This window comes from Citrus clementina, unplaced genomic scaffold (assembly GCF_000493195.1).
Source record: "Citrus clementina cultivar Clemenules unplaced genomic scaffold, Citrus_clementina_v1.0 scaffold_9, whole genome shotgun sequence".
Classification (NCBI taxonomy): domain Eukaryota; kingdom Viridiplantae; phylum Streptophyta; class Magnoliopsida; order Sapindales; family Rutaceae; genus Citrus; species Citrus x clementina.
Window position 1 is genome coordinate 3,147,529 of NW_006261964.1, and position 16,323 is coordinate 3,163,851.

Genomic DNA, 16,323 nt, shown 5'->3' on the forward strand with positions numbered 1-16,323 from the left:
TACTAAGACGAGTGATAACAAGTTGCTAAGACGAGTGATATGCAAAAGACCCATCGCTGTACCTGCCATGTCGGATTTGATGAGAATTGCAAATGGGCAATTGATCAAGTTGTCAATGGGTACGGGAAGTTTGAAGGTTGATATTCTGGTGAATAATGCAGCTGAGCTCAGCAGAACATGACTAATTCTTTCTGGATGATGGTATCACCGAGACCCCGTTGGAAAGGGTCTTTAGAACTAATATTTTCTCCCAGTTCTTCCTGTCCCGGCGTGCTTTGAAGCACATGAGAGAAGGAAGCTCTATCATGAAGTTAACATCAATTAGTGAACGATTATACTGAGCAATCCAACGGTATTAGATATTGTGGTATGTAGCCATTGACTGGGGCCTGTGTGGACCCTGTTGCAGGTAGCATCCACGCTGGAGGACATGATCAAGACACTAGGGAGCGAAGCGCCAATGAATAGGGCAGCTCGCTAGCTCGGCCTGGCGAGCATGTTACCGATCTATCATTGTATATTTACGGTACAATGCCTATGATCCGATTTTGAATTGAAGGACTGTAATTTTTAAGTTACAGTTACTGTAAAAAAAATATATAATTATAAAATAAAAGTTAATAATATATAGTAAATATAAAATTTAAATAATAATTTAAATAAAATTATTAAAGATATAATAGATTTCCCATCATACAACTGAAAAATCATATTAACATACATTCCAAACTACAACAACTAATATTTACTAAACACTTTAATACTATAATTTAAAAATTACAATTATCCAATTTTAATTCCAAACGCATCCTATATTGTATTGTATCGTTGAAGTTGCTCACAAGTTATGTACCAAGCAGGTGGCTTGGTAGTCATGCCTGATCCTGTGGGTTGATCGTGATCCTATATATATATGGAAAAAGCTATTTACCCCGAATTTGTGCCCCGAATGTAAAACGTTGCGTTTGGTTTCATTTGCTTTTGAGAAGCACGTGTTTCAGTTTAACACTCTCTCTTTTTTTACTTTTCTCTGTTACACACACACGTTTATTTCTCTCTGTTTCTTTTACTTTGTTAGATAACAAATTAGTTCCTCATATCCATTTTCTTGCTTTTTTGACGAACCACACAAATCTCCTTTACTTTTCTCTGTTACACGACAGTCGCCAATTGTTTTTGTTTACTCTGTGTTCCTGTGCATGGAACAATTTTGATGGATTGATTTCATTGTATTTGTATGTATGAGTTACATACATGATTAAGGAGAAGAATAATAAACTGCAGTTGTTCACTTTTTTTATTTTTTTCTTTAATCTTATTGTAAATTCGTTAACAAGTCAACACGCGATTGATTACAAGATTCAGCCAGTGTAATGAAGTGATGAATTGGGAAGCAAACACATTTGCGTTGCAGTATTCCTTGCTGAAACACAAGTGCTGGTAATTAAAAGGAAAAAGTAAACTGAAACACGTGCTTCTCAAAAGCAAATGAAACCAAACCTAGCGTTTTATATTTGGAGTGTAAATTCGGGATAAATAACAGTACTATATATATATATATATATATAAACCGCGCGTTATTTTTTCCACTGGAAGGGTGTACTCTGTACCCGGCGCATTGTGTAATACTATAAGAGCAGGTGAAGGACAGAAAGAGTGTACTGAATAAAATCAGGTCACAACCACAGGTCCAAAAGTGTCCAGAGACGACGATTTCGTGTATATATAATGTTGTTTTTGTATCTGCTCTTCCTCACCAATATAAATATATAGTTGGTGATAAGCTATGGGGATAAAGCTTACCTGATAATGTAATGCTAGATCAGTTTATAAGACGATTACGGTAAAGCTAAATGTTGAAAATAGATTATATCAGTCTAAGGCAGAGCAGAAGATAGTTTGTTAACAAAATAGAGTGTGCAATCAATAAAAGCCAGTGGAGGAAATGCCCAATTCTCTAGGATTTCTACCTTGATTTCCTCAAAATAAAAGTGATAATAAAGTAACTCTACAGGCTAGTGCTGAAATAGCTTTTACTGACTGACTAAAGTTTTTAGTCCGTATACGGTGGCAATGCAGGACGCCGACCAATGACCATGTTGGTTTCTTCACTGCCGTCACTTGCATTGCTATTAACATATTAAAGGTTAGCAACGAGTCCCCCATTCTTCAGCATCAGAGTCCTCTCTGCCAACAGAAAAAGAACGTCTTATCATAACCAGCCATGAGTCACATCTTTTTTATTAAAATTAAATAAATTGATATAAAGGTAAACTTTCTTTTCTCTACACTTTCTCCAAGTATGGGCAAGCTTGGATCTCAAAGCTATTTCAAAATGGGGTGTTCTATGCAGTCAAATGGCCATACAGCATTTGGAAGTAATAAAGAGATGTCAAAAAGTAAAAAAAAAAAAAGAGCAACAGAGCAGCAGAGGAGAAGTTCTATAACCTGATGTGCTACTTCCAATTGAGCTGAATTGGTACCAGTGACATTTGAGGGTGCAGCTGACATTAAATCAGGAGCAACTTCTGCACTTCTCCTGTTCATGGCACTCTCTTGTACACCCTTTCCTTTAAATAAAGCACTGGATGGCCCCCCTGCATTAGCAGAAGAAGGGGCAGGGGTTCCACTTCGCTTTGAGGCAAGATCTAGGCGTTCTATCATTTTTGCAACACCAGCAATTCCTGCACTCATCTCTCGCTGAACTTCTTTGCTTAATTCCTTAACTGAGGTGTTCCGAGAAAGCAGCCTCTCCTTTAAACTGCGTGTACCTTTTGAGATTGATTCCTTGTATCTGTTAAAGAAACAAACACAATTCAGATGGACAAGTTGAAACATAAAAAATACCAATCCCAAAGGGAACCAAGTTGCAGAAAATCTACCTGGCTGAAGCAGCAGACCATTTCGATTTTACAGACTCTGAGAAGGAGAATACCTCAGAAGGGTTTGGCCTCCTTGGACTATCAGGTGGTGACTGTCTGAAGAAAACTCTGAAAAAAAAATGATCCATTGAATCATATGAAACATATATATAAACAATGGAAATCTATGAAATGAATGTATGATTACAAAAACGTGTGCAATGGAAGCAAAAGCTTTCTAAGGATCCACTTGTAAAAAGAAGAAGACAACAAGAAGTGTTTCAAAAATACAAATAACAACAAATGGGGAAAAAAGAATGCAGATCAGCTTATATAAGTGGGTAGAAATCATTCTTACTTCCGCCCAAGCTGACTATTATTTCACTGCACCACTGAAAAATCTTTTACAGGAATAATTTAGCATTCCAAGCCAATTCTAGTTTTCTTTATCCTTTTCAAGAACCTCTTTGGCTTTGCCAGCCAAATGCTAGTTGAAAACAACTGAAATATGGAAAATAATTGGACTTTTGAGTTCTGAACAAATACCTGGATTTAAAAGGGCCATCTCTGTTAGTACCAGGATCAGATGAGGGAGGTTGAGCATTGTCAGTTGATCTTATGACAGAAGTTGGGATATCAGTGTCAGATGACCCATGACAAAAATTAGGTGAATTCGCATTTGTTGGCAGCATTAAAGAAGCAGTTGCAGCAGAACTAGAATCAACCACTTGGGAAGCATCAAGTGCAGGGTATCTCTGCATCTCTCTTCTGCGAAAATAGCGAGCAGCAGCTAGATGCTGCATAATACGTGCTTCCATATCATCGTAATCAAAGTAAGTACCATCCTGAAATATCCCATCTCGCATCTTAGAGGTATAATAATAAACTCTATCTTGCCAAACAAATTTTTTTTCAAAATAAAAAGTCGACAACTTAATTTGAAACCAAACTAAATAATCACCGGCCCATTATCAAAATCTTCAGGGAAAGTAACAGGAGCAGCAGAAGCTATAGGCCTTGACTTGGAAAGCCTTTCACTCTCGATGGCAGCTAGAAGCTCTTGGCTACAGTATAGAAAGACAAACTAAAATCAAACGGAGACTATGTTCCTTCATCATTCGACGCTGGACAAATAAAGACATCTGAATGCGGTGAAGTAAAGCTATTAAAAAGAACGTCATGTACCAGGCTGGTTCTTTCAGGACAAATTGCTGCCAACATATTGGACACTCTTTGCTTCTCTGTGACCTAAATGAGAGACGGATTCAACTAGAGTTATTCAATTTATCAGGTTATAGAGTATCACAGTGGAATACAACCAAAACATAATTACAAGAGCTTACCATTCAAGAATACACTGAAGATGATATTCATGCTTGCAGCTGGTAACCTGAAACAAGCAGAATTGCATTAAAGGTTATTGCTTCTTCAAACCTAGAGTTCTATTTGGATTAACCAATTACTTCAAATCCTCAAGTAACAGTCTCATGATTGAATGAACCAAATAATTCCAGAAACAGAAAAACGCAAATCAAACGACAGAGACCATAACAATTCATATCAATCCCATGGTGTGTTCGAGCGGGCAAAATAAAAAAAATGATTTCAAAGAATCAGCGAATGGAGACCAAATAAATAGTTTTTCAGACAGAAATGCTAATCCAACAGTTAAGTACGGCGACGTTTTAACTGCATATTTTAAGAAAAGCGGTGGTGAGAGAGCAAACATCGAAAAGAAAGAAAAGCAAGAGATTTTTTTCATACAGTGGCGGGGTCGTCAGTGGAGAAAGGCTCGAGGCAGATACTGCAGGCGTCTTCGAAGGAATCATCGAGGGCAGCTGCGGAAGACGACGATGATCCCGCGGAGGATGAAGCTGTGAAATTGGCCATTTGAAATTGAGAGGGTGAGAGAACGGGAAGAGACTCTGAGTGAAGACGACGAGTGAGTCTATGAAGGAATGAATGAATGGAGAGGAATTGGAGAGAAATGTGAGCAAGGAAAGGAACCCTAGAAAAGTGTAGAGAGAGAGAGAGCGGGTGGTCAAAGAGAAGAAAAGAATTATGGAGAGAAAAGTAAAAGGAAGAATATGAAAAGAGCGCAGGAAAATTATCCGAATCAGACGCTTTTGTTTTGAATGGAATCAATCTTCCTCCCCCAACCCCACTCCTCACTCTCCCCCTTTGCTTTCCTTTTCAATTTCTTCTTTTATTTTCTTTTTCTTTTTCTTTCATTTTTTTATTTATTTTCACAAATTATGTGGCTTGCAATCTTTCCTGATTATTTGACATATTTTTTATTTTTTTATTTTAATTTCCTCTTATTTAAATTCTTTCCGTAATTAACAGATTTTGTTACCTTTGTTTTCTAATCAAGTTAGCAGGTTAATTATTGCGCTAAATATTTTATAAATGCCATCATCTATATTTTAAAAAAATAATAATGTTAGTGATCTTAATAGTTAAGTCTCAACCTGAATACTAACTGTTATAATTTTTAATTATTAAATAATAGAATAATAAAATTATTAATTATGAAATTTATTATTTAATAGATAAATAACATATAATAATTGAGAGTAACTGTTAAGATTATAATCATTAGTATTACTTACAATAATTATACATATCATGAAATTTGTTAATTATAATCTTATTATTATTATTATTATTATTATTAGGTTATGACATTGGTGGCATTATATATTTCTTTGTTGTGGGAAATTTTATTAAAAGCAATAATAAAAGTGTCTTATAACTTTTCACGCTAGGTCAGACCAACAATTTACTTTAAAGTCATTAACGAACTCGAATTCTAGAATCCAATAATTAATTAATCAATTATCTTCCTTGCATCCCACATGAAACCGAGAACGCACTCTTGGTTTTGAAGACTCATCATGCTTTAACTTGATTCAAAATACAAAATCATTTCATTTTTCGGTTACGTCGAAAGTCATCAACAAATGCATAAAGTTTGAGAAAATGAGAAGGCATGAACTTTCGGCCAAAAAAGAAAGCAGAAATTAGAGAAAGATGACAGTTAATTTGTGGCCCACCAAGGACCGTTTAAAATATAGATTTTACGTAACGAGTTGTTTAATAATAATAATTTCTTTTTGAAAAAAAAAAAAAAACAGAGGTATGAGAACTAACTATTATAAAGTTATAACAAATTCGGATGTAATTTTTAGGAAGCATTAGCGAGGCCGAACTACGTATGGTACCTCACATGGGATACCCTAGTCGCATCTAACATTAGAACAAGCGTCATTGACAGATAGTCAAACTTATGAATAAGTGATTGTAAAAAAAAAAAAAATTAAATTATTGTGGTACCGTACTACAGTTGCATCCAACCGTTGGATGCACTTGAATTAGTGGGGTTCACAAACATCCAACGGCTGGATGCAACTGTCGTACCGCATCACAAATTTCTAAAAAAAAAAGAAATGAATAATTGGATTCATATAAATGCTTTTTATGAACAAACACTAACTTCGTTGCTATGTATTTAAAAAAGAAATTTACCCTTAAATTTTGAACAAAATTGTTCACGAAATTAAATTCTTATAATAAGATATTTTATCCATATTAAATTCTTCTAACGCAATCACAATTTGTTAAAACTAACTTCGATCAGCACAACACGACAAATCGACAATGATATTCTTGTAATACATTGAAAAATTAAATTACAACGAAGAATAAAGTAATCGACCACATAAAATTCATTTTGTAATTACAACAGTGTTATATAAGTACAAAAAGATAACACAAAAAAATACACTATTATTACAAGAATATTTTATTGGTATATTTTGTATTATTTTCAATACATATAACATTATAACATTAATTTTTTTTAATTAATACGATACTATGCCGACTAGTCGAAGGAAACTGAACCCTCTTTTTTTTCCCCCACAAAATCTTATATTGGAAGTCAAACACGGTTATTTTTTAAAATCAATTCGTGTTGTTTATTCTTTTAAACTTGACCGTCCAAATTGGGTGCCACCATGTATAAGGAACCAGCAGACCGGCGACGCTGACGATGAAAATTTAAAAAAAGATGCGAGATTGAAAAATTAATCAAAGTAAAAACAAAAAAAAAGTCTTTGGATCCTGTCTCGATGACGATGAGGAGCCTGCACGCGTTGTCAACTCACACTAGCTGACGATCCTGTCTCCGTCCTCTAATAGTCTTTCATCCCATTCGCACGATCCAAAATTTCAAATTCCGGAATCCGCAGAAATGGCTTCCGCTCTTTCTCTTGTACAGGTTTCGAGGAGGCCGGAGTAAAATGATGGGCCGGGCCTTGACCAGTCAACTTAATGTTTGGGCTTGTGTATGAAATTGAGCCCAAGGCCCAAACGCATTGCGAATGCAGACCGCAACTTCCCCGTTTACAATCCAAACTTCAACAAGTTTGTAGTGAGAAGAAAAACAAGAAAGAACAGAGAAAATGGCTGCCATTGCCATTTCAGCTACTCATACGATTCTTGTTACGAGAGTTAATCACAAATTATCTTCTCCAAATTCAATCGAACTTACAAACCGAGCTTTCTTACCTGTATCAATTTCTTGGAAACCTTTGCGAGCCGTTCTCAGCTCTTCGGCAGTCTCCACTGAAGAACTCGCTGCCGGAACCGGAAACAACTCCTTGACTCTGCGTGAATTATGCCAAGGTCATGTGCCCGAGCACGTGCTTCGCAGGTGAGTCTCCGAAACGAGCCACTCGTTTTAAATAATCAATATATTATTTCGTTTTCCTAAACTTAGCAGTCAAGCTAGTTAGCTAGTATTTTTTTTAATTTAAAAAAAATTGAAACGCTCGCAGAATGGATGAGACTGGATATGTTTTACCAACGGATATACAGCGCGAAGCGCTGCCTGTTCTGTTCTCGAGCCGGGATTGCATACTTCATGCTCAGGTTAATAACTAACTTACTTTTACATGATTTATTAATTCTGAAAGTATCGTTGGTGAGTAAATTTATATTTACGGCTAGTTATTCTACTTACAACTGTGAATTAAAGCACGACAGCTCAAAGCTAAAGATTACTCATTAAAGAAATGAATAAAGTTGCTGACGACACTAATGTATTTTTCTCCCCCTTTTCATCTTCTAGACAGGCTCTGGGAAGACGCTGACATACCTGCTGTTGATATTTTCGCTAGTAAATGCTCAAAGGTCTGCTGTGCAAGCAGTAATTGTGGTGCCAACTCGCGAACTTGGCATGCAAGTAAGATTATCATTTTGTGACCTTGAATTTGAAATTATTTTTGGCAGTAAAGGGCGTTTTTGAAAATATGGATAAAACAAGTGGTTAATTTGTTTTATGATTCATGGTAATATTGTTATTTCTTTCGGATAAGGTTACAAAAGTTGCTCGGGTTTTGGCTGCAAAGCCGTCGGATACTGATTTGGAGCACAAGCCATGTACTGTGATGGCTCTTTTAGATGGAGGAATGTTGAGAAGACACAAGAGTTGGCTTAAGGTGCTGTATTCTCTGACTTCATATTAAGCAATTGTCATTTGAGCCTTAAAACTCTCTAATCTCTCAAACTGTGATAATTTAGTCACAGCAGTTGTTCCAATCGGTAGAGGACAAATATATTTTACAGTCCAATATTTCTAATTTGGCTTCTTGACTTAAAATGCTTTTTGTGCTGAAAAGCATTGAATAATGCTGCAATACGTAGTCTAAATTGGTGAAAATTTTGTTTGTTTTTCAGTGTTAGAAAAGCTAAGATAGCTCTGAAGAAATATTTTCAGTTATTACTTATTATAAAACAACTTGCAATTGTGGTTCTTAATATTCTTCATAACCTTGCAATAACCTTGCCTATGACTCATTAATGATGAGGAATTTCTCAGTTGTCCATGTTTGCTTTTGTCTTTAGGGATGGCATCATGAAACATTAAAAAACTCCGTGTCTTTATGATATGGGGCATTTAATTCTGTGGTCAAAATTTTCAGGCAGAGCCCCCAACAATAGTAGTAGCAACGATGGGAAGTCTGTGCCAATTAATTGAGAAGCATATATTCAAACTGGAGTCTGTGCAAGTTCTGGTTATCGATGAGGTAAGTGGCTTTTTTTTTTAGAAGCATATAAATATGGATTATTGTTTGTTTTGAATGGTTATTTGTTGGTTATCAAGTCAATAACAGGCGGTTCAAAATTTTGATTAAGCATGTTTCCTGTAGTTATAGAATTTCTTAAATATGAAGTGTCTCTTTGTAATGTTGTGCTTGGATTTTTTATTTTGTTAGGTTGATTTCTTATTCAATTCATCAAAACAAGTCAGTTCTCTTAAAAAGCTGTTGGCATCATATTCATCGTGCAATAACCGTCAGACTGTTTTCGCCAGTGCATCAATTCCTCAGCACCGACGGTTCTTGCACGACTGCATACAACAGAAGTGGACCAAGGTTTTTCACTGGTTCTAGTTCTTATGAAACCTTTGTCATAAGTATTACAATGTTGCCACTGGTTGTATGACATGCATTTGGATTTTGGATGTTTATTACAGAGTGATGTGGTTCATGTTCATGTAAATGCAATAAAACCATTGCCTTCATGTCTGCATCATAGATTTGTGGTAAGCAAATTTATATTTGATATTTATTCTACTACATATTCTCTTTGGCTGTTAGCAACTCATTTTCAGAGTTTTTGACTGCAGTTTTTTTTTTTTTTGCCCCAATTACTTCTCTCCTAAATCACCCTACTATATTTGTCTGTTCCTTATTCATATATTGGACCAGACACAGATGGTGCTGATACCATTTTACTTAACAGATATGTGGGAAAAAAATGAAGTATCAAACATTGCTATCCTTAATACAGTCTGATGCACCTGAGTCTGGCATTATTTTTGTCGGTGAGCAGGTACAGTGTGTCCTTTTCTTGAATTGTTCAACTAACTCTTTGAATTTTATCATAAAACACATGTAAAATCTGTTTCATCTTGCACTATTCAATGGTATTTTATCAATTGATCATCAATATGATATTGCTTGGTTTTAAATAAAATTCCATCTGGCATGCTGAAAATCTATTATCTTCTTGATGCCGTTTAAGTACTTTTTTTATATATTGACTCAACTAAAGAGAGCTAGTGGCCATCATTTGGATAATTATTTGATTGGCGTTGTGTTGCAGTCTGAGAAGTCAAAGAAGGCTGGAAATGCTCCTTCAACAACTCTTTTGGTCGATTTCCTGAGCAATTCATACAAAGGTTCTTCAGACGTCCTTCTTCTGGAAGAAGAGATGAATTTCAACTCACGAGCAGCTTCACTATTAGTAAGTTCTGCTTTTTCTTTTCTTTTTTCTTTTGGATGGATAATATCTTCTTTAGTGCTTCAGTTCTTTAACTGGGTAAAGGCAAGTGCATTTTTCCTTAATGGCTGGGTTTACATGTGTTGTTGTTTCCATTTCTTAATACAGGAAGTGAGACAAGGAGGAGGCTATCTGCTTGTGTCTACAGATATAGCAGCTAGAGGGATTGACCTGCCGGAAACAACTCACATATACAACTTTGATCTGCCAAGATCTGCTATAGATTATCTTCATCGAGCTGGGAGAACAGGTAGGAAACCATTTTCAGACGAGAAATGGACTGTTACCAGTATCATAACATCAGAGGAGCTGTTTGTTTTGCAAAGATATGAAAATGAACTGAAGTTTAAATCTGAAGAGCTTACTTTACAGACTCAATGTTAAAATAGAATCAGAGGAAATCTGCTTATTGTTTCTTGCTTTTTGCATTCCATCAAGTTGCTGTGCTCATCCATATGAAAAGACAAGAAAGTGAAATTTGATAGCAAATCTTTAGAAACAGAGAATTTGAAAGGAAGGACTAATATATACGTAAAACGTATTTGAAAGAAAAAACCAATAGATACGTAAAACGTAATAATCAAGCAAGCCGGTAATCTTCTTATTTAGACCTTGGTTTTTGCTAAAAAATAGGTTAGATGTAAATATGTAGTAGTTATTGTTTGATCTGATACCTAGATTTCCCTTGCTTAAATTTGGACAGTATTTCATAAGAATTGATGTGTAAATTATTCTCAGTAATAATTTAATTTATAAATATTAATTGTAATATCATATAAAATGAGTTATACTCTCGAGCAATAGTCTCATATTAAAAAAAAAAAAAAAAGCTTTGCCTTGTTTAAAATAGGCCCACCAATCGTAAACGCGTTGAGAGATACTGTTGATTTTATTTTGCGTTCTTTAATCTATAAATTAATGGATCCTCAAAGTCGCGAATTACAGGATTCATCATGCAAACAATTATCAACTTTTGGCCCAAATATGTGCTAGCTGAAAACCCCACAGGATTTCCTTTAAACGGCAATTATTGGACTTCTGCGTTCCCCGAGATTGTCAAGAAAACATTATTGCCTAATTAATTTTCAGTTTGGTGATTTCCTTCTCAAAAAAAGAAACTTGCTTTCATCATTTTCCCCCTTCTTGCCCCTGAATATCAAGGATTGTGTTTTTACAGCAATAAACATCAATCGTCCTCAGGCTTATCACATTTATACTTCTCATTCGCTCGCATAATGGCTACATATCTCATCTCATACAAATTTTTCTTGATTGCACTCCTAATCAAGCAAAAGATGATGGACGGAAATATCTTTCATATCACAAATCCGTCTGTGATAACAGAATTTTTCAATATGACGGTAACCCCTGAGCGGATGTAGAACCCTTCTGCAGATCTATCAGCCTCTTGGATGCCCTGTAAATCCATGGAGTAAGAAATATGATCCTTAAAAATCTTATGTTGATGGAAGAATGTGTAAACAAGTCATACCTCCGAATTTGCAATAATAACATTCTTCCCTATTCTGGCATTTTTGTCAATGATGCACTCTCTGCACAACAACATAATTATAAGAGCAGTGAGAAACGAGAGATAGTTGAAGAACCTTATTTCGTTTAAACAATGTGACAAATAGGTTTAAGTTGTTCATACTTTATTTTTGTGTTTTCACCAATTCCAACAGGAACTCTCCCCTCAGCTAGTAGTGATGCTACTTCAGCGTCTGTCTCGTAAAAGTCAGCTCCAAGCATCATCGTATCCTGCATTTATTTGGTCATACAAATTACACTGCACAAGCTACTACATTTCCAAATTCTCCTGCAAAGAGGATTTGCCGGACTAACCTTTAAGTGAACGTTAGCATTGATTCGAGATCTGATGCCAACGACACTGTGTTCTATGAAGCTGCTTGTTATGAAACTTCCATGTGATATGATTGAATCAACAATCTGCAACAGAATTTGGAAAAACGTCAAAACACTTAAAAATGTGTTAATAGTCTTCCAAGGTCTGGCAGCCAGTAATAGCAATTCTTTTGCAGAATATTTGTATCATTATCTGCCTATGGATCTTTTACGATTTTCCCATAATAGTTAGATTAACAACGAAGAAGATGCTTGAAACATAATTTTTCTGAAAACGAAGCTTAAAATGCAAGGTGAAGACATAGCTTTTACTAACCTTGCTATCATCAATCTTCGATGGTGGTAGGTTTCTTCGAGACGTGTAGATTGGCTTTGTGGCATCATAGAAACTAAACATCGGTGGCTGAGAGTCACAAAGAAATGTCAGATCCCCTGTTTTAAGAATAGCTTCTGTTTATTTAGACGTGCACATTAATTAAAAGCTAATGAGATGAAGTGATTTTTATGTAGATTTCATACTTACATGCGCAGTGAGGGCAAGATTTGCCTCGAAGAAGGATCTGATGGTTCCTATATCTTCCCAGTAATCATTGAACAGATAAGCCTAGTCAAAATATTTGTATTAGAGCCTCTGACTGAACCAAATAATTAGTTTTGATTCTACCGCTCACATAGATATTAAACCAAACACAGACCTTTAAGAATTGTTCATTGGCTGATGCAGGGATTATTTCTGATCCAAAGTCATTCGCAGTTGGAAAACGCCATCTGATTCAACAGCTATTAGCAACACTTAGTTTAACATCACCTCCTTGGTTATTGTTGATATATGTTAAGCTAAAATTTTAGGGTACCTCAAAAGATTAAGAAGTATCTCCTTTTTGAAGAGATACACACCCATGGAAGCAATGTATGGCTTCTCTTCAGCCTCTTGTTTAGAAAGTCCCAAAACTGTTGTATCTACTGCCTATATCATGCACAAACTTAGCACAACGCTCAAACCAGGGTCATGATTCAGAATTTAAATGAATCAGAAACTTATAACGTACCATTGCTTTCAAGTCTTTCCCTTTAGGCTTTTCACTGAAAGAAAGGACTCTTCCCTCGTTGTTAATTTTCATCAGACCAAAATCTGAGGCACGACTATCATGAAAATAGACATTGTAAATGAACATTGAGTTAGCAACAGTAAAGATGCCAAGTTGTGTGATGTATTTGCAGAAGCTACTCAGAAACTATTAAATTTGAATTTATCCACAAAGTCTGAAATGTTCATATGTTTCAGAGTTGATATGAATTTTGCTAAAAGCAAGGGCGTACCGGTCATCCATAGGCAGACAAGAGATAGTGATGTCTGCACCACTCTGCCGATGATTCTGGAAATCAAGAAACGAATCTTAGTAATTGAATATACGAAAAATCATCCTAACAAACGCACATGTCGTATGAACTCTGAACATTTTTCGAGTAAAACTGCATGTCATGCTCTACCTGGACAAAGTCCATATAGTCCATTCTATACAAGTGATCCCCAGATAGAATCAGGACATCTTCAATTACTTTATTTCTCGGATCCTGCGGCAAGATCGGGATTGTGTTAAGAGTTACAAATATGCATGAATCATCAACCAAAATAAAGTATTGGGTACCTCAAAAAGCCAATGAAATTGTCTCACAGCATCCGCAGTACCCTGGAACCATCTTTTACCTGCTTCTCCAGGAGTTTGAGTGGCAGCTAGAACCTGTGAATTCCCAGTCAATTGAAACATCAGCTAGCGAAGAGAAATTAAAGCATTCTGAAACAAACAATTTACTTTTACCTCAACACATCCATCTCCAAAGGTTACCCCGCTGCCGTAGTTGTAAGCACGAGCAAGATGCCTGTTGAGTGATGCTGAGTTGTATTGAGTGAGAATGTAGACTTTGTTAATTCCACTGTTGATGCAATTGCTCATTGGCACATCAATCAGCCTGTATGCACCTCCAATTGGAACCTACAATACACATTTGTCAACTTTGCAATGCTTAGAACTTAATGAAGAAAGAGTACTCAAAAAAGATGCTTACAGCAGGCTTGGCACGTTGTTTAGTGAGAGGGTAGAGACGGGTCCCAGCTCCTCCTCCCAGAATGACCGCTGCAACTGTGCGTGCATCACGCTTCTCCATCTCCAAATCTCTTAACTACATGCATGCCCCCAACAAAACAAACATGCATGATACATATTATAAGTTAAGGATATTGTGTTGTGAATTTGTGAGAATGTATAATTGAGATTTTATTACTTTGACGTTCTTAATTAACAAAATAATCACTAATCACAAATTCGCTGAGAAAAAATTATATATTATCTAAAGATGATGCATACACCATCAAATGTCTATGGTGATTGTAAAATTGCATAAGTTCAAATACTAGTATTTGGACCTTTACAAAATCAAGCTTCTCAATCAAGTGAATAATTGATAACATTAAAATAGCATTGGGGTAACAGTTGCTTAAATTGGAAGAGTTTATTACGTCGTTCAATGAAAATTACAACGGACGAAATGTCGTTCGGTTGAAAGCTTAATACAATCTCAGCCGTCAGCAGTTTAAAACGACACATCGTTCACTCACCTTGGACTCGCCTGCTATGTCAGCCGTAAGAGTCATGCAAACTTGTTTCTGAACAAGTTTGCTGCCAGCCTCATTTCGATGTTTTGCATTCGGATTAAGCTTTGTGCCCATCAACTCTCCATTGCAAGACTTGACAAGCCTCCAGTTCCTGCTCCCTGCTGCCAATCCCCTCGCGCCACGTAGCTGGCCGGTTGCTGAGAGGGAAAACCGGCCATCGGCCGAGAGTGCCATTTTCTTGAACTCTCAAGGAGAAAATTGTAATTCAAAATTATCAACAAAGCACTTGTATGTTAAAAAATACATGTAGTAAAGAGTGAGACTCAATAGGAGTTTGCTTACATGGAATGTGAATGCATATTCATGCACGCTATTGGAAGATTGGACACGTTATCCAAATTCAATGCAGCCACCAATTTTTTGTGTTCGTGGACTCTGTGTGGCGGTCCGAGTAAGTATCGGGATCACGTTCGTGTCCTCTTAGTTTGTAAATAATTACGAATCAAGGAATATATATCCTTAAGCTCGCTGGCGCTTTACTAGTATACCGTCTTTAGATTTTTTTTGTTGCGAGTGGAAACTCAGACCAGGAAAATATACATAAGAAGGGGACCATGCTTTTGTCTCTACGTCCTACATTGTTTTCAAATTTCAAATGTATATAACTTGAGTAACATCTTGCAAGACATTAATGATAATCTTCAACAGTCTATGCACAGTATCATTGCTATAACTAATAAAGACATACTCGCATTTACAACTGAAATATTATCATCTTATAATGTAATATATGTCATGGCTAAGTACTTATTTCGAATTTTAAAGAAGTAATGGACTAAAAAAATTAAATTTGAGCTTTACCCAGCTGTACTTTTTAAAAAGAAACATATACTACAATTGCAAGTGTCAAGAAATATAATCACTTACACTGCACGATGTGTCCGGCAAATATTATTAGTTCATATAACGGAAATAGCTTACACCAATTTCGGATTAAGGTAGCGTTTACTTTTTGGATCGGAGTGAGAATCTTGAGGAGTATGAATCCTAGGATTGGGAGTGTGGAGTGGGATTGGGAGTATGTTGTTTACTTGCACTGGAATTAAAGCATGGAATGAAAATCAAAATCCAATTTATGTGTTTACTTTGTCTTGGATAGGGAGTAAATATTTTTAAATTACAATTTTATCCTTATTTAAAGAATAATAATTTTTAATTACAAAGTTAATAAAAATATATTTAATGAATAAACATTTATTTTATTATATTTGTAAATTTATAATAATAATTAATATTCTTAATTATGACCATCACAATTTTTATTAATTTTAATTTTAATTATATAAATTAAAAATTGTTGATAAGGGCAATATAAATGAAATATTTTTACTATTAACATAGTATGAAATTAATATTTTCTTAGAATAAACTATTTATTAGTATTAATTATTAATATTAAATATAATACTATAATTTTTAAATAAATATAATAATATTATATTTTCAAACAAAGATGGTATATAATAATATTATTAATTCTCTATTAATATAAAAATATTATTTTTAAGTAAATTAAACTTAGAATCAAACCCAATTATTATTTAGTTAAATATAATAATCTTATTTAAATAT

General features: G+C 35.2%; 3 protein-coding genes across 7 annotated transcripts; 1 reads left to right on the top strand and 2 right to left on the bottom strand.

Moving 5' to 3' along the window:
* Positions 1 to 1,844: 1,844 nt before the first annotated feature.
* On the bottom strand, positions 1,845 to 5,011 carry LOC18031979 (E3 ubiquitin-protein ligase RHF1A). The gene is made up of 8 exons (XM_006419789.2): positions 4,626 to 5,011; positions 4,205 to 4,251; positions 4,047 to 4,109; positions 3,823 to 3,925; positions 3,408 to 3,706; positions 2,883 to 2,990; positions 2,449 to 2,794; positions 1,845 to 2,187 (listed from the first exon to the last, which is right to left on the bottom strand). Exons 1-8 carry the CDS (start codon positions 4,749 to 4,751, stop codon positions 2,176 to 2,178), a joined length of 1,104 nt encoding a protein of 367 aa, XP_006419852.1. The 5' UTR covers positions 4,752 to 5,011; the 3' UTR covers positions 1,845 to 2,175.
* Positions 5,012 to 6,982: 1,971 nt separating this feature from the next.
* LOC18031968 (DEAD-box ATP-dependent RNA helicase 58, chloroplastic) lies at positions 6,983 to 10,798 on the top strand. 5 transcript variants are annotated; one of them, XM_006419790.2, is made up of 10 exons: positions 6,983 to 7,578; positions 7,703 to 7,796; positions 7,996 to 8,109; positions 8,243 to 8,365; positions 8,849 to 8,953; positions 9,143 to 9,301; positions 9,403 to 9,471; positions 9,672 to 9,761; positions 10,035 to 10,175; positions 10,320 to 10,798. In XM_006419790.2, exons 1-10 carry the CDS (start codon positions 7,328 to 7,330, stop codon positions 10,593 to 10,595), a joined length of 1,422 nt encoding a protein of 473 aa, XP_006419853.1. In that variant the 5' UTR covers positions 6,983 to 7,327; the 3' UTR covers positions 10,596 to 10,798. The 5 variants fall into 5 exon arrangements, with proteins under 5 accessions (XP_006419853.1, XP_024040134.1, XP_024040165.1 ...); XM_024184366.1 differs by lacking the exon at positions 9,403 to 9,471; XM_024184450.1 differs by lacking the exon at positions 6,983 to 7,578 and having other exon boundaries at positions 7,728 to 7,796; positions 8,000 to 8,109.
* A 548-nt stretch (positions 10,799 to 11,346) lies between these two features.
* LOC18031960 (glucose-1-phosphate adenylyltransferase large subunit 3, chloroplastic/amyloplastic) lies at positions 11,347 to 15,008 on the bottom strand. The gene is made up of 15 exons (XM_006419791.2): positions 14,695 to 15,008; positions 14,145 to 14,258; positions 13,898 to 14,071; positions 13,727 to 13,819; positions 13,569 to 13,652; positions 13,398 to 13,453; positions 13,127 to 13,220; positions 12,932 to 13,044; positions 12,773 to 12,845; positions 12,601 to 12,681; positions 12,394 to 12,480; positions 12,057 to 12,161; positions 11,866 to 11,972; positions 11,704 to 11,764; positions 11,347 to 11,628 (listed from the first exon to the last, which is right to left on the bottom strand). The coding sequence occupies exons 1-15, from the start codon at positions 14,923 to 14,925 to the stop codon at positions 11,527 to 11,529; spliced, it is 1,575 nt and encodes a 524-aa protein (XP_006419854.1). The 5' UTR covers positions 14,926 to 15,008; the 3' UTR covers positions 11,347 to 11,526.
* Between the last annotated feature and the right edge of the window lie 1,315 nt (positions 15,009 to 16,323).

What these genes read in the sequence shown, in the direction of transcription:
- LOC18031979 (XM_006419789.2), bottom strand. Translation starts at nt 4,751, where the DNA reads ATGGCCAATTTCACAGCTTCATCCTCCGCGGGATCATCGTCGTCTTCC. An exon ending in CCACTGACGACCCCGCCACT is followed by an intron (nt 4,252 to 4,625) that starts GTATGAAAAAAA and finishes TGCTTGTTTCAG; the next exon opens with GTTACCAGCTGCAAGCATGA. An exon ending in GTCCTGAAAGAACCAGCCTG is followed by an intron (nt 3,926 to 4,046) that starts GTACATGACGTT and finishes TCTATACTGTAG; the next exon opens with CCAAGAGCTTCTAGCTGCCA.
- LOC18031968 (XM_006419790.2), top strand. Translation starts at nt 7,328, where the DNA reads ATGGCTGCCATTGCCATTTCAGCTACTCATACGATTCTTGTTACGAGA. An exon ending in CTCGCGAACTTGGCATGCAA is followed by an intron (nt 8,110 to 8,242) that starts GTAAGATTATCA and finishes CTTTCGGATAAG; the next exon opens with GTTACAAAAGTTGCTCGGGT. An exon ending in AAGTTCTGGTTATCGATGAG is followed by an intron (nt 8,954 to 9,142) that starts GTAAGTGGCTTT and finishes TTATTTTGTTAG; the next exon opens with GTTGATTTCTTATTCAATTC.
- LOC18031960 (XM_006419791.2), bottom strand. Translation starts at nt 14,925, where the DNA reads ATGGCACTCTCGGCCGATGGCCGGTTTTCCCTCTCAGCAACCGGCCAG. An exon ending in ACTATATGGACTTTGTCCAG is followed by an intron (nt 13,454 to 13,568) that starts GTAGAGCATGAC and finishes CTTGATTTCCAG; the next exon opens with AATCATCGGCAGAGTGGTGC. An exon ending in CGAAGATTGATGATAGCAAG is followed by an intron (nt 12,162 to 12,393) that starts GTTAGTAAAAGC and finishes ATTCTGTTGCAG; the next exon opens with ATTGTTGATTCAATCATATC.